The sequence below is a fragment of the Grus americana genome, chromosome 3, assembly GCF_028858705.1.
Source record: "Grus americana isolate bGruAme1 chromosome 3, bGruAme1.mat, whole genome shotgun sequence".
NCBI lineage: Eukaryota > Metazoa > Chordata > Aves > Gruiformes > Gruidae > Grus > Grus americana.
In genome coordinates, this window is record NC_072854.1 from 103,473,623 (window position 1) to 103,496,644 (window position 23,022).

Consider the following 23,022-nt stretch of genomic DNA (forward strand, 5'->3'; position numbering starts at 1 on the left):
TGATAATAATAATAATTAAAGAAGGACTTCTTCACAATTTCGCTCATGGCAAAACCATGGTCTTTTTAAAGGTGATGACCAAGTGTTATTCAGATTTCAACAGCCACTTTGGGTGCTTGTTTAAAGTCAGGTTACAGCAGCGTGTAAGCTACATCTAATGCTCTGCTTAGTGTGTGCAAAGCAGCAGGAAACCTTCAGTCTGAGTGGGAGGGGGAAAAAACAGGGCAGTGATTCACCAAAGCTGAAATCTTCTCTTTGTTGTATGCTATTCTTCTTAGGAGCGGGCATGTTTCATCATACTGAGCTACTGCTGAAGGCTGAAATGAAAACCTCTTCTAAATGGCACTGAAGTTAAAACGCTGCTTCTTCAGTACGTGCACACACGCACCAGAAAATATAGAAAGTCCATTTTTGGAACATCGCCCATATCATTTCAAGACAACTGGGACAACAACGGTTTTGTTGCTGAGTCACATGGGAAAGCCTGTTGAGGAGGGACACAGCAGCCCTGCCACAAGGACCAGACAGGAGGGGTGGCTTCTCGTAGGGCAGGTGTTGCTGTGGTCACAGATGTCGATACGAGCGAGTGTGCGGAGGAGGAATATGCCATCACGTGGGCTGGGACATGCTCTTCGCTGTGGGGAACAGTGGCCACCAGCACTGCGATTTCCAAATCCTGCTACGTACCTATGCAGGTGACTACATTTGGTCAAAGTCTTTGAATACTTGCAAAGGGGGTGGATTTCAGACTGCAGGTAGTTCCTTCAGTGGCAGAGGAACAAGCATTACTAGTCTCCACTGTTCACAAGCACGGTCTCACAATCTTCAGAAGGGATTTAGAAGGTAAATTAACATAAAATAGCACATACTTAACGTTCTGCGATTGAAACTGTAGCAAAGGCACTTACTGTATCTGAATGTCTTCAGCCAACTGCAGCAATTTATCTTACAGATACATCTCCCAAGATATGCTTCTTGTAGCCGTTTTGCATATTTGCCGCTACTTTACCCTGAAGCACATGGAAAAAACCTTTCAGGAGAAAAGTTACTCAATGCTGAAGTGGTAACAAGACTCGGCTAGGGTCAGAGAATAGCAAAAGTGACGTCATGACAATAACATGGAAAGCGTATTTTAGGCTCTTTTCCAATACACCTGCTGTAAAACCACAGAAGAATATAATTCAGATCACGTCATCCAGTCCCGTCTGAAATCTTGAACGGCAGCTCCTCCATCCACCACCACACTTGGAGCACAACCCACTGGCCCCCTCCATCTGGGGATCCCTAACAAACTGGAAGCCCATCTTCAAAAGTCCGAAGTAACAGAGCATCTATCCCTACCTCCCAGAGATTAGCCTTTTCACATATTCCCTCTCCCGCTACCAGAAAGCCTGACCCACAGTAAAGGTGCCTTTTGAAGCCTTTCATTGGTACCAGTCTTATCAATAGCTATATATAGATCCAGGACTTGCCAAAGAAGGAGAAAGGTTAAATTATTATAAATGCAGCGTAGGGTTGAAGACACAACCAGTCATTTATGCAGTATTTACCTGCAATAACATCAGGCTTATCGTAGGCATAAACCCAACTGTAATAACTGACCCCAAACTGTAAACCTTTGAATGGTTACATGGAGGACAAGCGCTGGCAGCTAAAACTTAATAATTTGGGATCAGTCCCAGCCGAGGGCTGGTTGCTCAGATTGCTGGTACCTACTTACATTTATGATGCATTTGAATAAAAACAGCTGAAAAAAAAAAAGCTAGACTTTGCTGCAGGTAAACGTTTAGTAGGAGCCTAATTTTATTCCTTTGTGAAAGAATTCCAATTAACCATCTTTATTAACTCTCTGCTCCAGAACATCATATCTAACACGAAGGCTGGCTTAACACCGCGCGGCACCGTACTCACACATACCCAAAGCTGCTGCCGCTGAAGCTTTCAAATCCTTCTTCCCTCGGGAGCACTCGCAATCTGCAGGTGGCCGTTTCTGCAACCAAGCTCATTGAAAGCGTTTCGGGCAGCCTTTGCCACATCTGGCGGGGCTCCGCCACTTTGGGTCCCCTCGGGGACACAGGCATCTGCTCACGGGGAGGGGGGCGAGGGGGGACTCGAAAACTTCCCGGGTGCTCCCCTCTCTGCCACCCCTACTCTGCTCGAAGCAACGGCAAACCCTCCCTAAACTTGAGAGGACGCCATCTCGTGAAGATAATTTGGACACCAAGGGTTCGCGAAGCAGATAGCTTTACAAAGCAGTTTCTCTGCACCTCTGTAACGATCAGGAATCAATTGCACAGCTTTCTGCTAACGTACGCGAGTATTTTGACACCACTCCTCTCCTTGCGCCTTCCCGCTGAGGAAAATGGAGCTTCCCGTAGTTGAGACAGTGATTCAGCCACGAAAGCTATTGCCAAAATCGCCGCTACCTGGGCTTTTGTCAGAACTCGCTTCTTAAATTCACCATTTGCCCTAAAACTTTCTTTAAAACTGTTAAGAAGGTGTAAGAGTTGCAGCTCACGGTACCTGCGCACTGCTGGCTCTCTTTTGCTTTGCTGCACTAGATATCCAAGAAGCAAAGGTTCTATTTGTCATAAATGTATAGCTTGCAGTAGGGTATAGCTGTGAGATATCTTTCTCAGCAATATTGATGGGCTGATGTCTTTTTACAAACGAGTACTTCAGAAAAAGACTTAGCTGAATAGTCCTAAATGATTATATTGAAAATACAGAAATTATTGAACTATATTTACTTCATATATTTTTATGGAAAACCTGCTTATTTAAATACCCTGCACACACTGAATTTCCTGGTTATGAAAAAAGTGAAGAAAAATACTATTTGCTTTTAGGTAATCGGATTCTGTGGGATCTAATCCTACATCCTATTTATGGCTGTGCTAGCTATTCAAAATTAAAATGAACCTTTCATCCGTGTGTATCATAAATGGGCATTTATCAGGATTATATGATTTTGCAATCCATCTGAATATGTAACCAGAATTTGTTTTCCTTCCGTTTCACTATGTAATTACCATGCAACAATAACAAAAGTGACATGTTTGAAGAACAGATAAAATGCTGTAAATTGGCCAGTAATGGTGATATTTCCTCATCTTCTGAAAAACCCATTTATTCTCTCTCTCAACAAATCAAGGCATTGTCAGCCCATACTCATCTTGTGGCCAGAGGGGCCCTACCAATTTCTAGATGTAAGTGAATACTGGAATGCAGATGAGGGCTACTAACTAAGGCTTTCAACCCAGGCAGCTGGTCTTAGCTTGCCTCAATTTCTAAATCATCCATAATGGGGCCAAGACCTCCGAAGCACTAAAAAGAGCGAGCTGACACGCTGGACAAACTGTTAATTTTTTCCTGAAGAAGCTGCTATATTGCACATCTGTCACTGCTGTGCAGACAATTACTCACCGAGTGGAAAAAAAAAAATCCGCTGCTTGTTTCTAGCGTAGTTGTTAACAGGCGTAATGGAGAAACGCAAGAGCACGAGAGCCGCGACAGGAAGGCTTCTCAGACTTCTCCCTCCTTTTGTGAAGTTGGGTTTAGAAATTACAACATTTGAGAGAATCCACGCTCCGCGGCGTGCAGAGTCTGAACCGCTACAATGAAACCCATACCGTAAGCCACCTGATATTCTATGGCGATGTTAGAGGTGCAAGCTGCAACATTTTTTTTATTTTCACTACTAACAGCCCTGAAAATCTGCCTCTCTAAATTGGTGCGTTGCTCTGTAACCCACACAGGTAAGATTTTCACCCTCGCTGCAAGATGATAAACGCAACATGCAAGACAGATCGGAATAAACCTGCCGTAAGCGTTATTTTTCATGTTACATTTCCAAATATCTATCAAAATTAACAAGAAAAAAACCCCCCACTTAATTGTAAAACACGCACAAATTTTAGCCCGAGAGGTGCTCAAACTATCACGAATAACTGCTCTGAGCCAAGCAGGGAAAATGCCTGCCAGGGGTCCGACGCAGGGGCGGGCAGCCAGGCTGCGCTCGGTCCTGGAGGGCGCGGGGAGCAGAGCGTGGGACCACCCAACGGACGGGAGAACTACCCGCGCAGGGCTGCATAATAACATTCGTCAGACTTGGCAAAGGAATCCGTAACAATCGCAACCTGCAACCACGGCAGCCGCACCGGTTATTAAACACGTAACGTAAATTTGTATGAAATACTGACCAGAGGCAGGCTCACCTACGGAATGGGTTTAATATATTTTAACTATTAAATCGGCAAAAAGAATGATGAAAACATCAGCAAGCGCTGTTCCGAACCTTCCTGATGGCAGCAAAACCTTGGCACGGTAACCTGCTGCTGGTCTACGAGCTTTTTCCCCCTGGTTTAAGAGGTTACGTGACTCATGTGCTGACGGAAGCATGCATCTGGTTGTGGGCCCAATTCTGCCAACCCCAAACTTTTGGAAGTTTTGACTCAGAACTCTTCCATCAATTAATAATTTCAATTTAAAATAATTACATTAATTAAGAAAATAAAATATTACCTTCACGGTTCTTTTTCCTTTCCTATGGCACAGGAACATCGGGCACAAACTGGTGAGGTTTTCCAGGTAAAACTTTGCAAGACAACACACAAACAGAAGCCGTTGCTTTCAGCAAAACATACGGTACTATGGGAGACTCCCAGAAGATTATACAGGACACGATCACGAGGCCTCATCTGAGGTCAAAACCAACGAAAACATTCAAATCCATTTCTAAGGAAGATGGGTTGATACCACTTTGCAGACCACCGCTTCAACAGTGAAAACGCAGCGGCGGAGAGTCCTGGAGGAAAGGTCCGTAGTGGGGGAGAAGAGGCAGCCGAGAGCGGGACGACGACGACGACTGCCCCACGTTCTGCAGGAAAAGTAAAGAACCGTCCAGGAACCCTCTTCCGCGGCAGAGCGGGCAGCGCCTGCCAATGGGAGGATGATTTACGCTGTCTGACAACAACTCTACGGGTAAAAGCAGAAGTGGCAGCAGTAGGTCCTACCCTCGGCAGCCAGCGGCACCGTCTCGCGGGAGAGAACCCGGGTTGCGCGTAAGACGTCAGGTGTATAACGTAATGCCCGTGTGCTTAGCAGGGCACCAACAGGAGCCTCTGTGATTCACTTGCTGGTTGATTATGTGTTATCATAAATCTGCTAAATAAAATAGTATTTATTACCAACTGATTAAACAAAAAAAAAAGATAATACCCAACACTTTCAGAAAAAAAACTTTTGGTAAAGATAAAATTTTTGTGACATTAAACTGACATCTTAAGATAGAATGGATTATGAAGTTGGATTAAAATCAAAACAGAGCAAGATCATATTTAATTTACCTAAGGTAACGGTGATGAGAAAGTGGCAGCTTGTGCCACCGCAGAACAGGTTTTAATATTTGCTTGAGTTGGTTGTGAAAAATGGGTGAAAAATGCCACAGAACGGAACAAAACTTCCACCTGTGCCTGCAGCGACTCCTGCCTGACCAGCAGGCGATGCCCGTGGCACCAGGCGGGCCACTTAGACGGACACCGCCAGTTTAACGCCTCCTCCGAAAACTCCTGCTTCAAGTAACATCCAAAGCGATGAAATTTGGAAAGAAAAACCGACGTCTTGATTTTTGGGGCACTGTGACCTCACATGCCTCACACTGCCACACAAGGTCAGGCTTTCAGTTTTCCTTTTGGTTTCTGGGTGGCTCAGTCGCATTGATTTACCACGTATGTGACCTAAAATACATTTTGCTGCTGAAGTGACAGCGTTCGCTTGCTGTTAGCATCTTTTCCAGCGAAGGATCCAAACGATCGCAGCCCACCGGGGCCGCATTTGTAATACCAGCACTAACCGAAGAGAAGAACGGCTGACTTGGAGCAGCCAGGAAATTTTGGCCGAGATCCCACATAATTTCCCCTCCACCTACCTTCGTGACCCTTACTTTTTCCTTCTCTTCATCAGTATTTGCCGCGAGGAATAGCTGCCGAACGCGGCCCCACACGAACAAAAGGAGAGCTCTCAGTCATTGTGCGCTTCAGAATCTGCCTTTTATCCAGGGAAATTTCTTCAGACTATGTCTCTCTGAAGGTATTTTTCAGAAACAATTAGGATCACAAAGGTAGTATATAAAGTGTCACAGAATTTTTCTATGGCTTGAAAAATAATTAGCAGCTTATTTGCATTGTTAAACGTTAATTAGCTATGAATGGTAATTTTTTTTTTAACACTGCAATACTTCAATTTCTCATTACAAAATAATTTCAGCTCTATTAATTAGTTCTAACAGTAACTCATAGTAATGGATGACACCTTAAGTGAGCTATTAAATGCACTTTACCACTGATTAGGAAGACGACAACTAAAAAAACCTGGCTAGGTTTACATAAAGACAGAATATGAAACAATACATTGCAGATTTATTGACTTTTGTGGAAGCAACTCACCCCTTAAGTAATGCAGGCGTAGCAGAACCAGAGGCTTTGTCACACTTCCCTGAGGTGGGGTGTGTGTGTGACAGTTTAGCAAATGGCCTAACGCATAACTATTGTTTTCATAATTTTATGTATTACGCTGTTCTCTATAGACGTTGGCATCTATATGCATGTACGTGTGTTTGCTTGCGTAGACACATACAGGCAAATAACTTTCTCAACTACATAGTAAAAAGTAATTTGTAATTTTTTTAAATTTTATTTTAGTTTTGCCCTTTTGATTCACCAGGTCCAAAGGCAGCGCAGGGACGTGGCTCTGGCCAAAATTCTTCAAAGAGCCACTCTCTTGGATGGTGACGAAAATCACCACAGGCTATTTCCCTCGCCATGACATCATAACCTTTTCGTCATGGCCCAGTACAATTAGTCTTGTAGTGGTTCATTTGGAACGATCCCCACCTCGAACCACTGCCTAAAAATCTGTATCTGTACCCGTGCCAAACGCATGAACCTCGCAGACGAACCAGATGCTCTTGTTCCACGGCAAAATGTCAGCCCGTGCCAGGAACAAAGCCCCACGCCAGCGGCTATCAAACTCCACCATCAGCACATTTGACCGTTCGGGGAAGCGCGAGCCCGCACTTAACACGCCTCAGCGCTGGCCCTTCCCCGCGCTCACCTTTAAACCTGAAGCGATTAGCCCATACAGGAGTCAACGTGCCACTCGTCTGCGGGGTGAGCGGTCGCAGACCTCGCTGTAAACAGCGGCTACCGGGGCTGCGGTGAGCAGAGGAACCACAACCCAAACTTCTCATGGTAAAGACAACTGAGATTTTTAACTTGCAGTAACAGGTAATGTGGTTGCTACTGGGGAGAGCGGAAGTTACCTTAGATGCTGTCCTTCACAGGACATATCAACAATTCCAAAAGAAGTTTTGGAGCAAGAATGCGTTTTTCAAAACATACGTTGTTGAGCTGGTGCTCCAAGAACTTGCTGCATACCGGGAGTCTCTAGACCTGCCCATGTTGCGGCTGCCTGGCAGGAAGGTTGGGCAGCCCTGCATCCCGACACGGGTCCTCCCGAACTAGCAGCACGGAAACTGCTGCCAGCGCAGCCTCCATGGTTCAGCTACACCAGAACTACAAAAGCCACCAGGTGATTTCAGGTTTTCCAGTTCTTTGCTCTGGGATGGGGAATGTGCAAGTTTGGGGAGATTCTGTGAGACCTCCTCGCTGCAGAGCCCAAAGCCAGGAAGGTTTCAGGGGCTGCAAATTGTCAAGGCTTCCAGGCTCTTCCGTCTTCCAGGAGGGAGCCCAGTAAAGACAGAGGTGAAGCCTGTGGTAACCCGGTCTCTGATTAACCCACAAAATACACTGTGCCTTGGCTGCAGTTTATTAGAAAAGACACAGTTCCACAAAGATTAGATTTTGCTGAATAAACATTCTCTAACACCAGAATTCTTACTTTTTGGATGAATACGGATTCTAGATCACATATGAGAGTAGTTTCATTCTAAGTAGCAGGTTTCAGGGTTTTTTTCCTCTAAAGACATGTATTTGGCACATCATAGTGCAAATTCAGATTTCAATCTTCTGAACGTAAGCCGGAGGGGGAGAGTCACACCCAGAGGCAGCCCACTCGGCGCCACGTGCCTCTGTTCCCTGCTCTCCGGAAGCCCCAGGCAGCGTTCATGGCCCTGGATGTTCAAAAGGGAATCCAGCGATGGGAGGAATGCTTCTCAACGTTAGCAAAAACAAGCGGAACAGGCAAATATCAAATGCTGAGGCTGCAGTTTGCAGGTCTGAACCCCTACACCATTTCTCCACAAACTTTCATCGTGGAAAACCCTGTGCCTACTGGGAAAGCTACGGGTAGGTACAATGTAGAGGTTGAAAGGTGAGAGGATTCTCTAGACGGTAAATTCTTCTCTGTTCCAGCACTTTGGCAAGTGGCAGCATTCCTGCCTGGACTCCTTGTTCTATCAAATTCCTGGCCAAGAGCTACTGTTTAGCAGCTGACCTATCTTTGTGGGTAAATGGCTAGAAATTGCCTAAATTCATTTAAGAACTGTAATTCACTAGCATTCATATGCTCACTGACAAAAAGAAGATGAAAAATAAATCAACTGACACACTACAATGAGTATAAAGGCAGCCAGGTAATTGTGTTACTCATTATTTACATCACATTAAGAAACCCCTTAAAATTATTATTGGTTTACTCTCAAATTATCTTATTTCAGTAATAAGGCATGCCATGGCATATAAAAAAAATCTGTAACAGATTATGAAAGTGTTCTCTCAGATAGTGGAACTACTTGAGTTTAACCCAAATTAACATACTGAGTATCGCTGGTATTCACGTTCAAGGAATTTTTACATCTTGTATTAGCTATACTTACGTATGTACAGTTTATGTTGTAGATCGTATATCGTATCTACAAGAAGTATCGGCCAGCATTACTTATACTGAGTTTGGCATTTAGAAAATTTTATCTAAGTACTCCACTTTCTTCACAAATGGCAGAACTTCTAGATGTTTGAGGTAACCTGGAACATTTTGAAAAAAAATAAGGCAACACATGTGCAATTCAAACTTAAATCTTAAGCTTTGAAACCAAAGGTACAGAATTGAAATTCTGCATACTTGGAAATGCAACCAGAAAAATTCTTGTGCCCTCCACCATAATATTCTGTGAGAAAACAGCCAAGTTTGTGCAAGAGAGAAACCAATGGGAGTATGGTGAACAGCAGTGAGGGTCTTCAAGCAAATCAAGGATCTAAATGCAGAAACATTTTATGGGAAGAAAAACCAAAACCCCTTAGTCCCGATTCTTCAAAGAATGTCCTTACACCACTTAAAACTACCTTATAGGACAGTATGTTGAAACCACGTTACAGGCAATTTCCAAGGAAGTTAAATGAAAAAAAAAAAACCCCACCAAAAACCCACAACAAAAATCACAGTTCATTAAAGCAGAAAACAAAACTCATGGAAATGGACAAGCAGGGAGCAATCTGAGGTCCAGCACCATCAGGAAGAGATGCTTTGAGAAGAAGATGGAAGAAGTTTGAGAGTGGACAACTGTAGAACATAAGCTGACTTACTGAAAAAGTCTGAAGGATTCAAAGTGGTAGATGCATGAGAAGTTTAACTCACCTTAGGTACTAAAACTGCCAGCACCCTTCATAGGTGGGTCCAAAACGTTGAGTCTGTTTTGCCAAACTCTTTGACTCAGTATCTTGTGGCACTGAGTTTCCTGTTTCATGTGTTTCTAAACCTCTCGTTATAGTAGTTTAAAAGAAAATTAAAATTACTTATTTCTTCTTGTTCTTGTCTGGCATAAAACCTTTTTTTTTTTGGTAAATAGGAGAAAATATTTACTTGGGATATTTACATTTCCCTTCAGTGTAATACTTCTGATGCTTGTTCTCCCTTGCTCATCTGCCCCCAAATTTAAGAGCGATTTCAGTTTTCTCATTGTATCATAGCCTCAGAAGTGATTTTGATCCCTTCTGTTCTCTGCAGTTTTTACTTTTCTGCTATATCTTTTTTGAACAGAAAACATTTGATATATATTTCTTCCCCTTTTTCTTGTTACGTTGCTGGAATGAAAGACTACACAACACATACAGAATCAACCACCCAGTTAACCAGGATTGACTGCCCGATGGCGTCCGCTGTGGCCCCGACCACCTGGCGTGAGTGGTTCACTGCGTGTTATTTCCAGCCGTGCAAAACTGAGAGACTCCAGCCTGAAAGGGCACCCTGACTCCCGGCACGGCTGGGATGTACCGCGTCCGGTACCGGAAGGACGGACGGACCGACGTGAGCCACGAGCCAACCTGTACGCCACAGCAGCCAAACAGGTGCTCTAAAGAAACTCGGTGCTGAAGACGGGCCGGCACGATCCTGCGAAGGGGCAGCTGACTCCAGAGGTCTGCGGGAACTCTGATGCCATGGAAAATTTAGGACCCGTATCTTTTACGGGGATGGAAGTTCAGGCCCCAATCTGCAAACACTTGCATGCGTGCTTATTTTTAGAACTCTGTAGTACTTCACATCTTGAAGTCAATGGAGATATTTATACGCAGAAAGCAGTACTCATCTGCCAGTCTGCATCAGCTTGGGGCCACGGGAAAAAGAGGGACCAACACAACAGCCTGCCCAGGCTAAAGAAATTTCAAGTTTTCAGTGTCAAAATCTCTTAAAACAACTGATGAAGGCAACAGTAGGCCATCCACAAAACTGGCCTAGGGAGGCACTGAAAAACAACTTCACTAGCCTAGTAGAAATGATAGGAAATCACGGCATCGCTTCGCACATACATGAGATTACTCTTAAAGAGAGAAAACATTGGGTATAATCACTTAAAACCTATATAGGGGTACAGTTTTTCAGAAAAAATGGACAAATACTAAGGATGAAAGACAACACTAAGGACAAGGCACAATTAAACTGAACATATATATGCTCAAATATTCTGAAAGATAATATCATTTTAATAAGCTTGCACATTTAATCAGTGTAAATATATTACAATAAAACATACATTCCTCAGAGAACAATGACTTACATTCATAGTCTCAGAAGTCAGACTCCCCAGTACTTAAATTCATCATAGCAATGCTATAAGCAGTCAGGCCAAAATTGTAACTTTCTACAGATGGAATACCTCGTATTAATTCAAACCACTTTTCATAGCTGTTAAGAACCACAGTTCTCATAGATGCAGGAGATCAAGTTTACAGAATCTCAGTGATTTTCAGTCTTTTACTTAAAGATTGAATATCCAAATACAAGCACTTTACCATCAGAGTGGAAATACCTCCATTATCTGTTTTGTTGTAGGATAGGAGAATCAACGGAAGCCCAAACATTTGCACTAGAGTTACCTACTACCAGTCAGTCATGAAACTTTTGTCCAGTTTTCCACAATAACTGAAAGCACACTTACATTGAGAAGTTTGTTGACAGTTTTGCTGGACAGGCTCTCTTATAGCTTAGTAGACAGCAGATACAGCTTCTATCAATCTATGCTGGTAAAATTTTTACTTTTTTTTTTTTTTTTTAGCAAAAACCCTCACTTGAGACAAGCACAACATCCATGCTGAAATTGCTGCACCTCCTTCAAGACTTTTTCAGCTACAGAGAGGTCATTAAAAAAAAAAATTTAAAAAATTCCCAATCTTAAATACTGTCCCTGTAAAAAGCCCCCACTTGATAACAATAAAACCTTTTCCAGGGAGAATTCAAAGCAAAAACACGTAACAACCTTTAAAAATGCCATTTTCTCTTTTAACATTTTACGTTAGCTTTACAGCTGGACTACAGGTCAATAAAGAAATAATTCTGACTGTGTTTTTTGAGACTGAACAGACACACACTGCCCTTAGGTGTGGGACTCCTTTTGTGGGTAACTCGGTGATGCAATTATTGTGTGCTAACTATGCCAACTGCGCCTGAAAACTCTGCTGGGAATGAAAGTCTAATTAAAGTCTCTTGACTTTAGAGTAAGAGGGAAGGGATCCCCATTTCTGGTACACCTGTACTGAAACTGCCCTGGGAGCGTGGCGAGAGGGAAGGTAAAACAGAGGTTGTGTGAGTTCTCCTTGGAGGGAAAGTTTTGGGGAACTGTTTGAAGAGAACGCACAAAGTCCTGTCACAGTTAAAGAAGTATACACATACTTAGAGAGTGAAGAGAACTTGTTTTTAAATGTCTTAGAAGAATATGATAACAAAAGTACTGCAAACATCTTAAGGCATTTCCTGATGTCATGGTGTCACCTTTTCAGCTAGATAATAGCCACCTAGAAAAGAAGTACTAGTAAAAAGGTACATATAATACTATATGTAGTATCATAGCTTTAGCATGATATGCATCTGCTTGCTACAAGATATTAGCAACCTTAATTACATTTTCAGAAACAGCAAGTTTTTGTACTCACCTGTGCAAAACCGACACCACTGAAAAGGGCAGTGTAAAGAAAAGAACATACAGAACTCATGAAGAACAGTCTATTTATTTTATTTCATCTTGCACTTGTGCTGTTAAAGCAAAGCGTTCTATACATATTATTTAGCTATTTACTGCCATTCTACACCCATTATTGACCTAATTGCAAAAAGACAAATGCAGGGACAAACTTGTTAAAATGAGCATATTGATAAGGCTCCTCTGACTTCGACAAATATTTATTTAAAAATAAGATACTGCTCATGGGTTTCTTTTATTAACAGTTAATGGCTCAATTCACAGCAACTTTGAGACACCATGGAACATGTAGCAAAATGCAATGCTGATCATACGCAACTGTCTCTTCTCTCCACTAAACATTCTGCATAAGCAGAATATTATGGTAACAGCTGAGCTACCGATTAATCAAACACCTAAGTGGAAAGAATCTGGTGAGTGATGGATGGTAACCTTTAGATACAAGATGATTCCATATTTATTTGCGTAGGCAAAAAATCTTCAGTGTCACAGCCAGTAGGAATTATCGTCTCAAAATACTTGTATGTGTATTTTAAAATAACGTGAGCCAGCTTTATAGCAGATATCATAGTATGACTGCAAGTGAGGTATGGGAAAAACTTGAAGAAAAAAAAAATAAATCCAAGTACTCTGACTTGTTTCAAAGCCGACTAACATCGCAATGACTTTAAAAAAAAGAGTACAATGTATTTTTGTTTTGTTTCTAAACAATACTTTTAGCTGTGCAAAATCACACTCCTGGAATATCTTTAAAACCACTCCTGTGAGATGTGGAAAAACAGAAATGAAGTGATAGTGTGAATCGGAATGGAAATTTTACTGCAACATAAAAATATCTCAAAACACTACATTAAAATATGTAATAAATCACTTTGTTCTACAGCTTCTAACAGAAAAAGTTGACTGTCAGCTGTGGCACCTATGAGAATACCTGCTGAAAAACAGACAAGGTGTATCTATCTCCATATCAAAATCAATTTGACTAGTCTGAATGTCTAATAGCTTCTCACTAACAGATTGACTTAAAACAAAAACTTGTAAGATTTCCAATCAGACTAAGTAGTTCTACCATTTTGGCAGTACACTAGGTCGGCTCCTTCACTGTATCTGGATGAATGGGTGAATAAAGAGCTGAATGGGCTAAAGAGGTTTTCTCTCAACATGTATCCATTATTTCCCTCTTATCTTTTTAAGAGAGGAAACATTTTCAAGTGCTTTTGGAGCTGCAGACTGATTTCTTGAGGAACTACTGCTACAGAAATACTTCAAACAAGTGTTATATGTGCCATACTTAGAGTCTCCAGACCGCGATACGCAGGTGTTGTAACCAAAGCACAACAATGGAATTTTAACAGAGAATGAATATTCCTTTACAGTTTTGCAAACAGAGCTAGAACAACCCGAATTTAAAGATTTACTTTCACAATTCACAGGTTGAAAATTATTTTAAGGAATGTTTGATTGTGCACAATACGAAGAGGTCTTCAGAATTCACTCGCTGTCAGTAGCGCATTGCATTGAAAGACCAGGAGCACGCCACAAATTCATTATTTAAATAACACTTATCCAAGTGGGCACCTCTAGCTAGCTGCAGAATTCCAGGCGCTCAGCCCTTTGCAGTTACGTGGCCCTGAAATTCTTTGGATATGGAATGCATTTAATTCAGTTTAGTTGTGCAAGAGATATTTGAAGTGGCAAAATCACATTATGCTATGCCCCAAAACCTTCCGATAAAAAGTACATGTGTTGATTATAAATCCCAAGTCTGTTTAAAATTTCTTCTTTAAAAAAGCAAACCCACACATTTATATTAAGTATTTAAACAGCAATAAATACTTCTCCTGAAACTCAGAGAACATGTGCATTCAGCTATCATTAAAAACAATATCAGGTACTAACCTTTTACTCTACACTATGTGTATGGTGAAACAATAGTCCCAAACCAACAGTACTCACAGTGGAAAGCAAGAACATTTCTTTTAAGCAAATTCAATGCTATAATGCTGCTGCTACTCCTTTTCCTAGTATTGTTTTTCTGGAAAAATGGGTGAAGTTGAGAGAAATAGAAAAGTAATAAAACACTTCTTAAAATTCATCACTATATTCACAGTCACATGAATGAAGCTGTGCTCTTTTTATTCTAAGGAATACTTTGCAAGCATCTGGAAGTAAGTATTTTTGTCTGCAGTTTGGGAGCAAAGGAAGGGAGAGATCCTCCTCTTGAAGAAAAAAAGACTGGAGAATCAAATCCCTTTCCCTGTGTAGTCAGGGTAAATATTGCCAGCTACCGGGGTGGGGGGGGGGGGGGCAGGATTTTCTCCTTAGTCCCTCTGAACAACAGTTTCCTTCAGCCCTATCATTTAATTTTGAAGTGGAATTTGTTTTATACTGCAGACCAATAAGTACCCTAGGAGCTTGATTGGTTGGTGCTTAATGAAATTGCTTCTGCTGACATTAGATACATTAGGATACTGATTAAAACACTTAATGATCCCTCTTGATTTTAAATTGCTAGCTTAGATTTGCGAGATGCCATCAAAGTATCTTCTTCCTTCCTTTCCTCCACCCTAATCCCGCTTCTCCTTGCCCTTTTTCTGTTCATGATCCTTAAAGGTTGTGGCTCATTGGCACCAGCACGATCAAAACCCAAACGATAACACGATGTTGAACACTGCATTGTTTAAAATATGCCAAACCCCAGAATATAAACACTGAAAGACAGTCATCTTTAAAATACAATTTCCTGGTTCAAAGCTCAAACTATTCTTAAGTGTGGAAACACTGAGGATTATTAAAACCAAGGGAAATCCAAAGTCAGAATAAACTTTAAATTTTTAAAATATTTGCTGAAAAAAGATAATCCTGTAAATGTAAAACAAGTATAAAAGCTTTACTTTTGAGCTTCAACGTGGAAGACAGTGACACGTTGCCAGATAATGGTGTTGGAATGGCATTCCTATGACAACAAAGCCACTTTTCATGCTCTTATACAAAATTGCGTGCCGTATCACCTTCCAGTAGGAAATGTGTATATCTTATGGGCAAAATGACAGCTTGTCCTCAAATATTGTTAAACACTAGAAATACCAGGTTAGGAAACTTTGCCTGAAAGGGGGAAAAACATAATGGCTGTAAAAAGTTCCACTTTCCTCGACAAAACTTATCAAGGCTCTCGACATGAAATTATACTTACCAAAAAAAATTTGCTTATTATATACTAAAACCTGCTGTCAGAAGCTTTTATGAAAAAAAAAAAAGTGAATATACTGAATTTTATGCTTAATACAAACTTTAAGACCACAGAAAATAAAAAAGTAGAAGTTTTTGTACATTTTAGCACCATTAAAGTTAGCCTCGAATGCCGGTTCTGTCGCTGTGGCTGTACCTTGCAGCTGGTGTAACTAATGTGAAGCACACTGACTTCAGCGATCTTTGAGAGAATAACGACTGGATTTGCCGATCACAACAAGTAATGTAAGTTTGCCTTTTTTTTTTTTCCTTTTTTCTTTTTTTTTTTTTTTCTTTTTAAATGAATTTTGAGCTTTATTTTTCTCGGGCAGCCAGAGTGCATTTCTGTCAGCTAAATCCAAGTCCGAGTCCTTTGGGTCTCTGGATGGCTCGTATGGGCTCTGCCATCCCTTTGCCGTCTGGTCCAAGGCCTGTGCCAGGGGTCCAGCCCATACTCTGAAGCATTCTGTTTCCAATGTTGTTTTCTGGGATTGGTTGAGTGTTTTCACCCACAAACCCTGAGATTAAAGAAACACACAGCATTAATCAGCACTGCCTGCCATGTGGAGAAGAGCAGGATAATCTCCCTTAAAGCTTTAAACCTTCTTATTCTCCTAATTCATCTAATAGGTTGCTAGAACAGGCTGTCTGGGCACATGTTGACCTCCTGACTGCATATGATTCTAAATAATACAGTCTTACGCTTTGCTTTATTTTTAATGTTTTTAAAGACTCGCTCAGTTTTTAAGTATGACAAATATTGTCACAGATCTTTCATATTCCAATACAGTGGATTTTACATCAGTCTCAAAGAACACGCATCACCCGCACAAGTCTACCAATACATTGGCAAGATTACCCGAATTTCTCATCCTAGACAGTTACTAAGCCGAGGCACATCATACTATCAAGACCATCTTTCCATTCTTAGCAATATTTATCAATGCTCAAGATCTCTTTCAACACAACAAATCATTTCTGATTAAACAATTACAGCTGCTCCAGAAACAGTACAGACAAGTGGTCTACTATTCTGAAATTCAGCTCAATCTTTACTCAGTTTCTCTTTTTACTGAACGTTGTAAGAAAGATTTGATACATCCAAGTTTACTTTTGGTATTTTCAATGCCGTTAAGTGTTGTTTACACTTTTTCTCTCCATACCATCAAGATCTCTGAGAAAACCTGCACACATACTGCAGAAAAGATTGTCAGGATTGCAAGTGTTAATGTAACAAATTCATTTTTTAATAATAGATTCTTCATTTTTTTTTCCCCACGAACACATCATAAAAAAAAGTGAATGTCAAGTAACAAAGCTGGCTTTTTCGCTCATCAACCAAACTCCTTAAGCTAGAGTTTGGAGATGATGCATGGATAAGCCTTTCCATAGATAACTCTCTTCCATGAGGGATACAAGTGATATTTATTTCAAGAATCTGCAGTAAAACTTACCAAGTTACTTCTGAAAAGCCTCATTTAACACACACACACACACACAAAGCAAAGCCCCACAGTGGAAACCGCATACACAGACAAAAGTTCAAAATGAGAGGTGCACATTAAAAACCTCGTGATGGTTTTGATGATGAATTTACAGTACTCCAGCATTATCCACTATAGATCTGTTCATATTCAGTAACACTGACTACATAAAAGGTAGAGAGCTTCCTTAGTATCTCAGTTCCTGAGTCAAAGAAAAAGGGAAACGCATTGAGAGAAGGCATCCTTTAATACTGGTTTGAAGCTATGCTTAACGCTAGGCTTAGAATAAAGGCTTTTAAGTCAGCGGCCTCCGGTCCCCAAGAGGGTTCCTCTTGAACTGACCAGCACAAAATTCAGTGTCCAAGACGTCCTTTCTTTTCAGACCCCCACAGGCAGAGGCAATTTTCATACAGACGAGTCCCTGACACTGCCTGGCATACACAACACAGGCTTTGCAACCTTCTTAGTTATACTTTCTAACTCGAAGAAAGGGAAAGAAAAAAGGCTATTGTTCAACAAAAGTTCCAGTAAATCTCGCAGGTAAAATCGTGGAAGTGTGTTTTGGTCCGCTTTTCACAACAAGCGATGGTAAGAAACAGAGCGTCGGAACAATTAAGGGGGGAATTTAAAAGGGAAGAAAGATGCAACAGGTCCACCAAGCAGGAAGAGGGACGGTAAGGGTACAGGCGTCTGAGGATCGGAAACGTTAAACCATTCATAACGCTGCTTGGGCAAAAGACAGCAATGCTGCTGGAGCGGTATGCACGGCATAGCCTGGGACAACGCCAACAGCTCGTTTGTTAGTCTGCTTGGGGCAAAACCCCACAGATCTCTTCCTGTAACGGATGTACCCTGCTATATCAATTTCAATGCTCAAGACAGCCAGAGCAACCTCACAAAAGATATACGAAAGAACAATCTGTACCCTGTTGGGTTACTGAATAAACTGATGTTTCTATTTTTGATACTTTTTGAAGTAGCTCAAAGTTTTTGGTTTTTTGGTATATATATATTTTTTTACTGACAGGCTAATTAGAATACTTTTTGCTTTTAAAGACATATAAGTACTTCTAGAATGTATACTGTAACTGTTTTTCTCTCCACTGTACATACTTTTATCTCCTTTTAGAAGGCTGAAACCTCCCCAAAGAGTTCTGTTTTAATCTTATACGTCACCAGACTGAAAAAAAAAAAAAAAAAAAAAAGAGCCGAAATCACCATAACCTTACCTTCACAACCCACTTCTGGGCAAACGGCATACACTGTCCAAAGGATAATATGTTTGGAAGCTTTGTATTGCAGCAAGAATAAGGAAAAAACAAAGCCCACCCAACTTGCCTATATTACTAATTGACTAATTACTCCTTCATGCAAACAAGGTGAATATGGACAGCTTTTACTTAAATTGTGAACAATATTTAATATATGCAGACCATTCTTTTGCAGTATAGTCAGTTTTTATATAAATGCTATACATATCTGTCTTTAATATACCTGCAATTTTCACCCATCATTTGAAAAATTTACGTGCAACACAACATATTTTTCTCAAGTTGGAAGAATATGGATAGTAGCGTTGCCCTCCTCCTCCATTCCATGACCAATCAGCGATCGAAAAAAATAAAATTTGCACTGCTGATTGACTGCATGACAGGAGAGAGCTCTTAAAAGTCATGCTACACTGTGCGCTATTCCCCTGACCCCCATTCCTGCGCTTTGGGCTTTTATTTTCTAATTAAAAGCAGTAATTGTCCTTGCAATATTCATCTTCAAGTTCAGTTTTTAATTCATGCCTACGGCACTTCTTGGACTAGCCAGCAGGGCCTGTTCGAGAGAACGGTCCAGGCACATTGGCCTTGAAAACGGCCGTGCCACCTCTGGGACACGTGTTCAGTCTCGACCCACCCGGGAGCAAGAACAAAATCAACCCATTGCGCCATCCCACAAAAAATAACTATGCAAAATCAGATTAAGGAAAAAAAAAAAGCTGGGATACATTTTTTCTAAGTTTATTGCTGCGCGGGGCTTTGTGTGGTTCCAGGAGTTACAGGGAAGTCTCTGTACAAGTAATTTGTAGGAGTTTCCTGTGCAGAGCCTTTTCTTTCTACAGACTGAAAAGGTTTTTAGCAACCGTGACAACTTGGTTCCTGATCTACCAGATGAGTAGTCTGCGTGCAGAAGTGGCTGCCATTACGCAAGTGAGGAGCAAACGCTGAGGAGCAGAAACCTGCTTGAAAAGACAGCACTGTAAAATACCCTCACTTACGTTCCTTCTCTTCGCAATATTGCCAACAGAAATAAACAAAAAAAGGCCAATCCTCAGATCTTTGTGTATATGAATAGAGACACGTCAAGGTCTACACGTATTATGCATATGACCTTACATACACGGTATGTGGAACCTATGAGTAGAAAGAGGCAAAACTGGGAAGGGGAAAACAAAAAACTCATCACATTTGTTTAATTTTGGTATGATATTTATGATGGCATTAAAGGCAGGTTTCAATGAAAAATAAAGGTATGCAATTTTTTCTTAACAGCTGTTGAGACAGGTATGTCCTGGTTAAACAGTACACTAGCATTCAGTGCCATACCCTTGATTTTACAGTGATTGCCATGAATTAATTTAATTCCATCTGTAAGCTAAAATCAGATCAGAGGTCTAATGCTGCTGCAGGCTCCACATCTGTTTAATCATTTTTGGATACAACAGCTTGCAAAAGTTCAGGTTTTAAATTTGCTTCATATTTAAGAAATACTGTTACACCGGTGTACATCATCTTCAGCAGGAAACAAATGAGCCTATGCACAGTTTTGATTCAACAGATCCATTTTATTTGCAAAATGCTTCTAAAAAATTAAAAGATCACCAATTAAGTTATCATTTATTATAGAATAATAAAGGAACTGTGACCCCATAAACCATTACTGTAACAACATTTATTTGTATGGTCCAATTGCTGGATAATACTAACATCAAGCATGTTTGGTTTATATTGGGGCGAATAAAATCAGAATATAGCTAGGTTCAATCTCTTAAATAAGAGATATTTATTTAAGATTTTTTTTTCTTTTCCTCCCCCCTGAGTTGTAAGAAACAAATGAAGGCATATTGAAGTAATTTCATCTCTGGCCACTGGACTATTTTTGATGTTAAGAAAACGGGTGTTTAAACAGTTCTGAGAAAATGACACTGTACATAAATACAGTCTTGGCCTTTCATCTTTCTTTTATATGATTAAGACTTGTGAGCAGAACAGCAATGCCTTTGCAGAGCATACCACAACTATTATTTCCTCTTCTATCGCTCCCAGCAGCCTTAAATCCTTTAAATCCTTTCCTAGAAGGATCTCTTTTTGCTTGGGTAATTTTTGCAATACACAGCCTGCTAACCCTTACCCCCTACCCAGGATCTCACTTATGTCTATCACAGCAGAGTCAGTCTTTCTACCTCAAATCTTCCAAGGAGCATTGTGGATGGTAATTCACTTGCGTAATTGGCTCAAGAGATGAAAATCTTGTATCTGCCTCTCTTAGCCACTAATCTATCCAGCTGACTGCAAGCCTAATTGGCAGCTTGTTTAGTAATTTGGCTCCTAAAGTGTTGTATTGATGTTGGATAAACAGCCAATGGAAGGAGAAACGATACATGCTGCTTCACTTTCAAAGCTAGTGCACTTTCCCCCTCATTTTCTGAAAGCATTTAATATTCCATCTATTCTTTTTCTTTTCTGATTCCTCACTAGACAGATGAGCTCAGAACAGTAGGGACTGATCCCGCCTGATACACAAGACAATTTTACAAGGAAGGTAATCAAAATAATACATTGCTGCAGTGCATCTTATGTCAGCTCTCTCTAACTAACAAAATGGGAATCAGACTGCCTAGATGTTCATATTCTTAAAACTGTTTTGGATAATTGTGCAGTCAACATCATGAGCACAGCTGACAGCTATACTGTGATTTTTAAAATCAGTACCTACAGTGGTTTTCACAATTCAATATACTATGGCTGTATAGCTAAAAAAAAAAAAGCAGCTATGAAAATGCCATATTATTTAGCTAAATATTTGAGATCGCGTTTTTAGAGCGGACTTTTATGTATTGCTCACACTGAGCTCTCTAAGACTGTGTCTAAAGAATAACCTTAGCATGATTATAGATCAGCTAAGTCTGCTTGCATTGTATTTTATTCCAGCTAGCAGAAAGATAAAAATAGCAGAGGACAGAGCCATAACTTCACTCAGTGTTGGAAACCTCCATTATTTACCCAGCATCCGCAGCAGACTCCTGTTAATGCCCGCACTGTCCTGGTTGCACTCCTGCTGCCCCATTGCAGGGGGTATTCAAGGAACTGTTGCATAGCTGCAACATGGGTAGATGGGCTCTTTCTTGCAGTAGAGACTCTAAATTTAAATCGATTGAAATGGATTGAAATGGAAATATATAAACAGAAATCCACACACTGATGAAAATTCAGACAGTGAACTGTGGGTTTAACTAGTCATCTACTATCACAGATCGCTTGGAACTGGATTTGTAGGTGCTCTTCCGCTTCCGTGCTCTGTCAGACTACACTGTGGGTGAAGCGTATCCTCTCGCCCATCCAGTCTTCACTACTACTAAAATTTGTTGAAAAGAGATGGAATTTTTAGATTCCTATTTATCCTGCTTTAGATCCCTTATTTATTCTTAAGGGAATTGTATACCGAAAACTGTCTTTTTTAACGTGGGTCAAGCCTATGCTCACAGAAAGACTGTCATCACTGGATGGCATTTCAGAAGCAGTATTCTCACTGAAGACCATTCCAAAATTCTGCTCGAACCCCCCAAAAATTGGCAAAATCGCTCCCTTCTGACAAGCATTCCCTGACTTCTACAAAAAGACTTGTAACCTTATACTACACCCGCAGGGAAGGGTTTTAAATCACGGTAATGCTCTCAAAATGGACAGCTCAGTTAGTGTTATTTCAGCAGAAAGATTGAGGATTAAACGGATATTAGGCGTACACACATTACAGTAGATTTAACTAACCCTAACCCAAGTTGGGATGGATTGCCAGGATACTGGAGGTGAAGTTCCACTTCTAGTGCCTGTTCTGTGCCTACGTGGTTGGATTATCTTCTGTCAGATTATCTTAATTTAAAGATGAAGATTAATTCATTAATTCATTAAAACTAGGCAAATACATCTGCATTTTTTTTTTTTACTACAGGCTTAATAACCATTTGCCTATTTATTTGCACAAACGCTCACTGTGATCTCTCTATCAGTAATGAAGACATCAGAACATAAATCTTAGTTATTACTTTAGCATTGGCAGTGTCAAGATATAGGTTGAAAGGTAAACCTCTCTAACAATCAAAAAAATCAAGTTTTCCCCTCATTGTATTTGAAATCAAAAGCAAAAAAATTCTTTATGAAATCCAGAGTATTACAGGTATCTACGACAGCTTTTATCAGAAACTTTTCTACCAATCGCAAAGCTTAGAAATCCAAACTTGCCTGCACTGGAATTTTATATTCTTACATTATGAAAATATTTTCTCATATCTTAAACAGTTATTATATTCCCTTGAAGTGGAAAAAACCCTTCTGCATAAACCTATCAGGTTTATGCATAGGCTTCTTTCTTTATTCAAAAAGTAAATTACTTGCTAACAAACCTTTAAGAAGAGTGACTTGAATGCTTTCCACAACCAGAAACAGCCAGCTACCTTAGGAAAGGCTCCCAGAGCAATTTGGGGAATTATTTTTGAAACTTCCACATTTCAGATGACGACAGCGTTTAGAAAAGACAGGTACAGTCATCTATCAACCTGAAGGTTTCTTCTTGACTTTATATTGGCTGTACGTACAGCCTGAAGAATACTGTCTT

The 23,022-nt window shown here is 40.6% G+C and overlaps 1 protein-coding gene across 2 annotated transcripts in view; it reads right to left on the minus strand.

Moving 5' to 3' along the window:
• Nucleotides 1-10,996: 10,996 nt before the first annotated feature.
• GPATCH2 (G-patch domain containing 2) overlaps nucleotides 10,997-23,022 on the minus strand; it is a 123,559-nt gene continuing 111,533 nt past the window's right edge. For both annotated transcript variants that reach the window (XM_054821994.1, XM_054821993.1), the window contains one exon: nucleotides 10,997-16,176. In XM_054821994.1, the coding sequence (XP_054677969.1) occupies nucleotides 16,007-16,176 (170 nt within the window). In that variant the 3' untranslated portion in view covers nucleotides 10,997-16,006. The remainder of the gene's footprint in view (nucleotides 16,177-23,022) is intronic.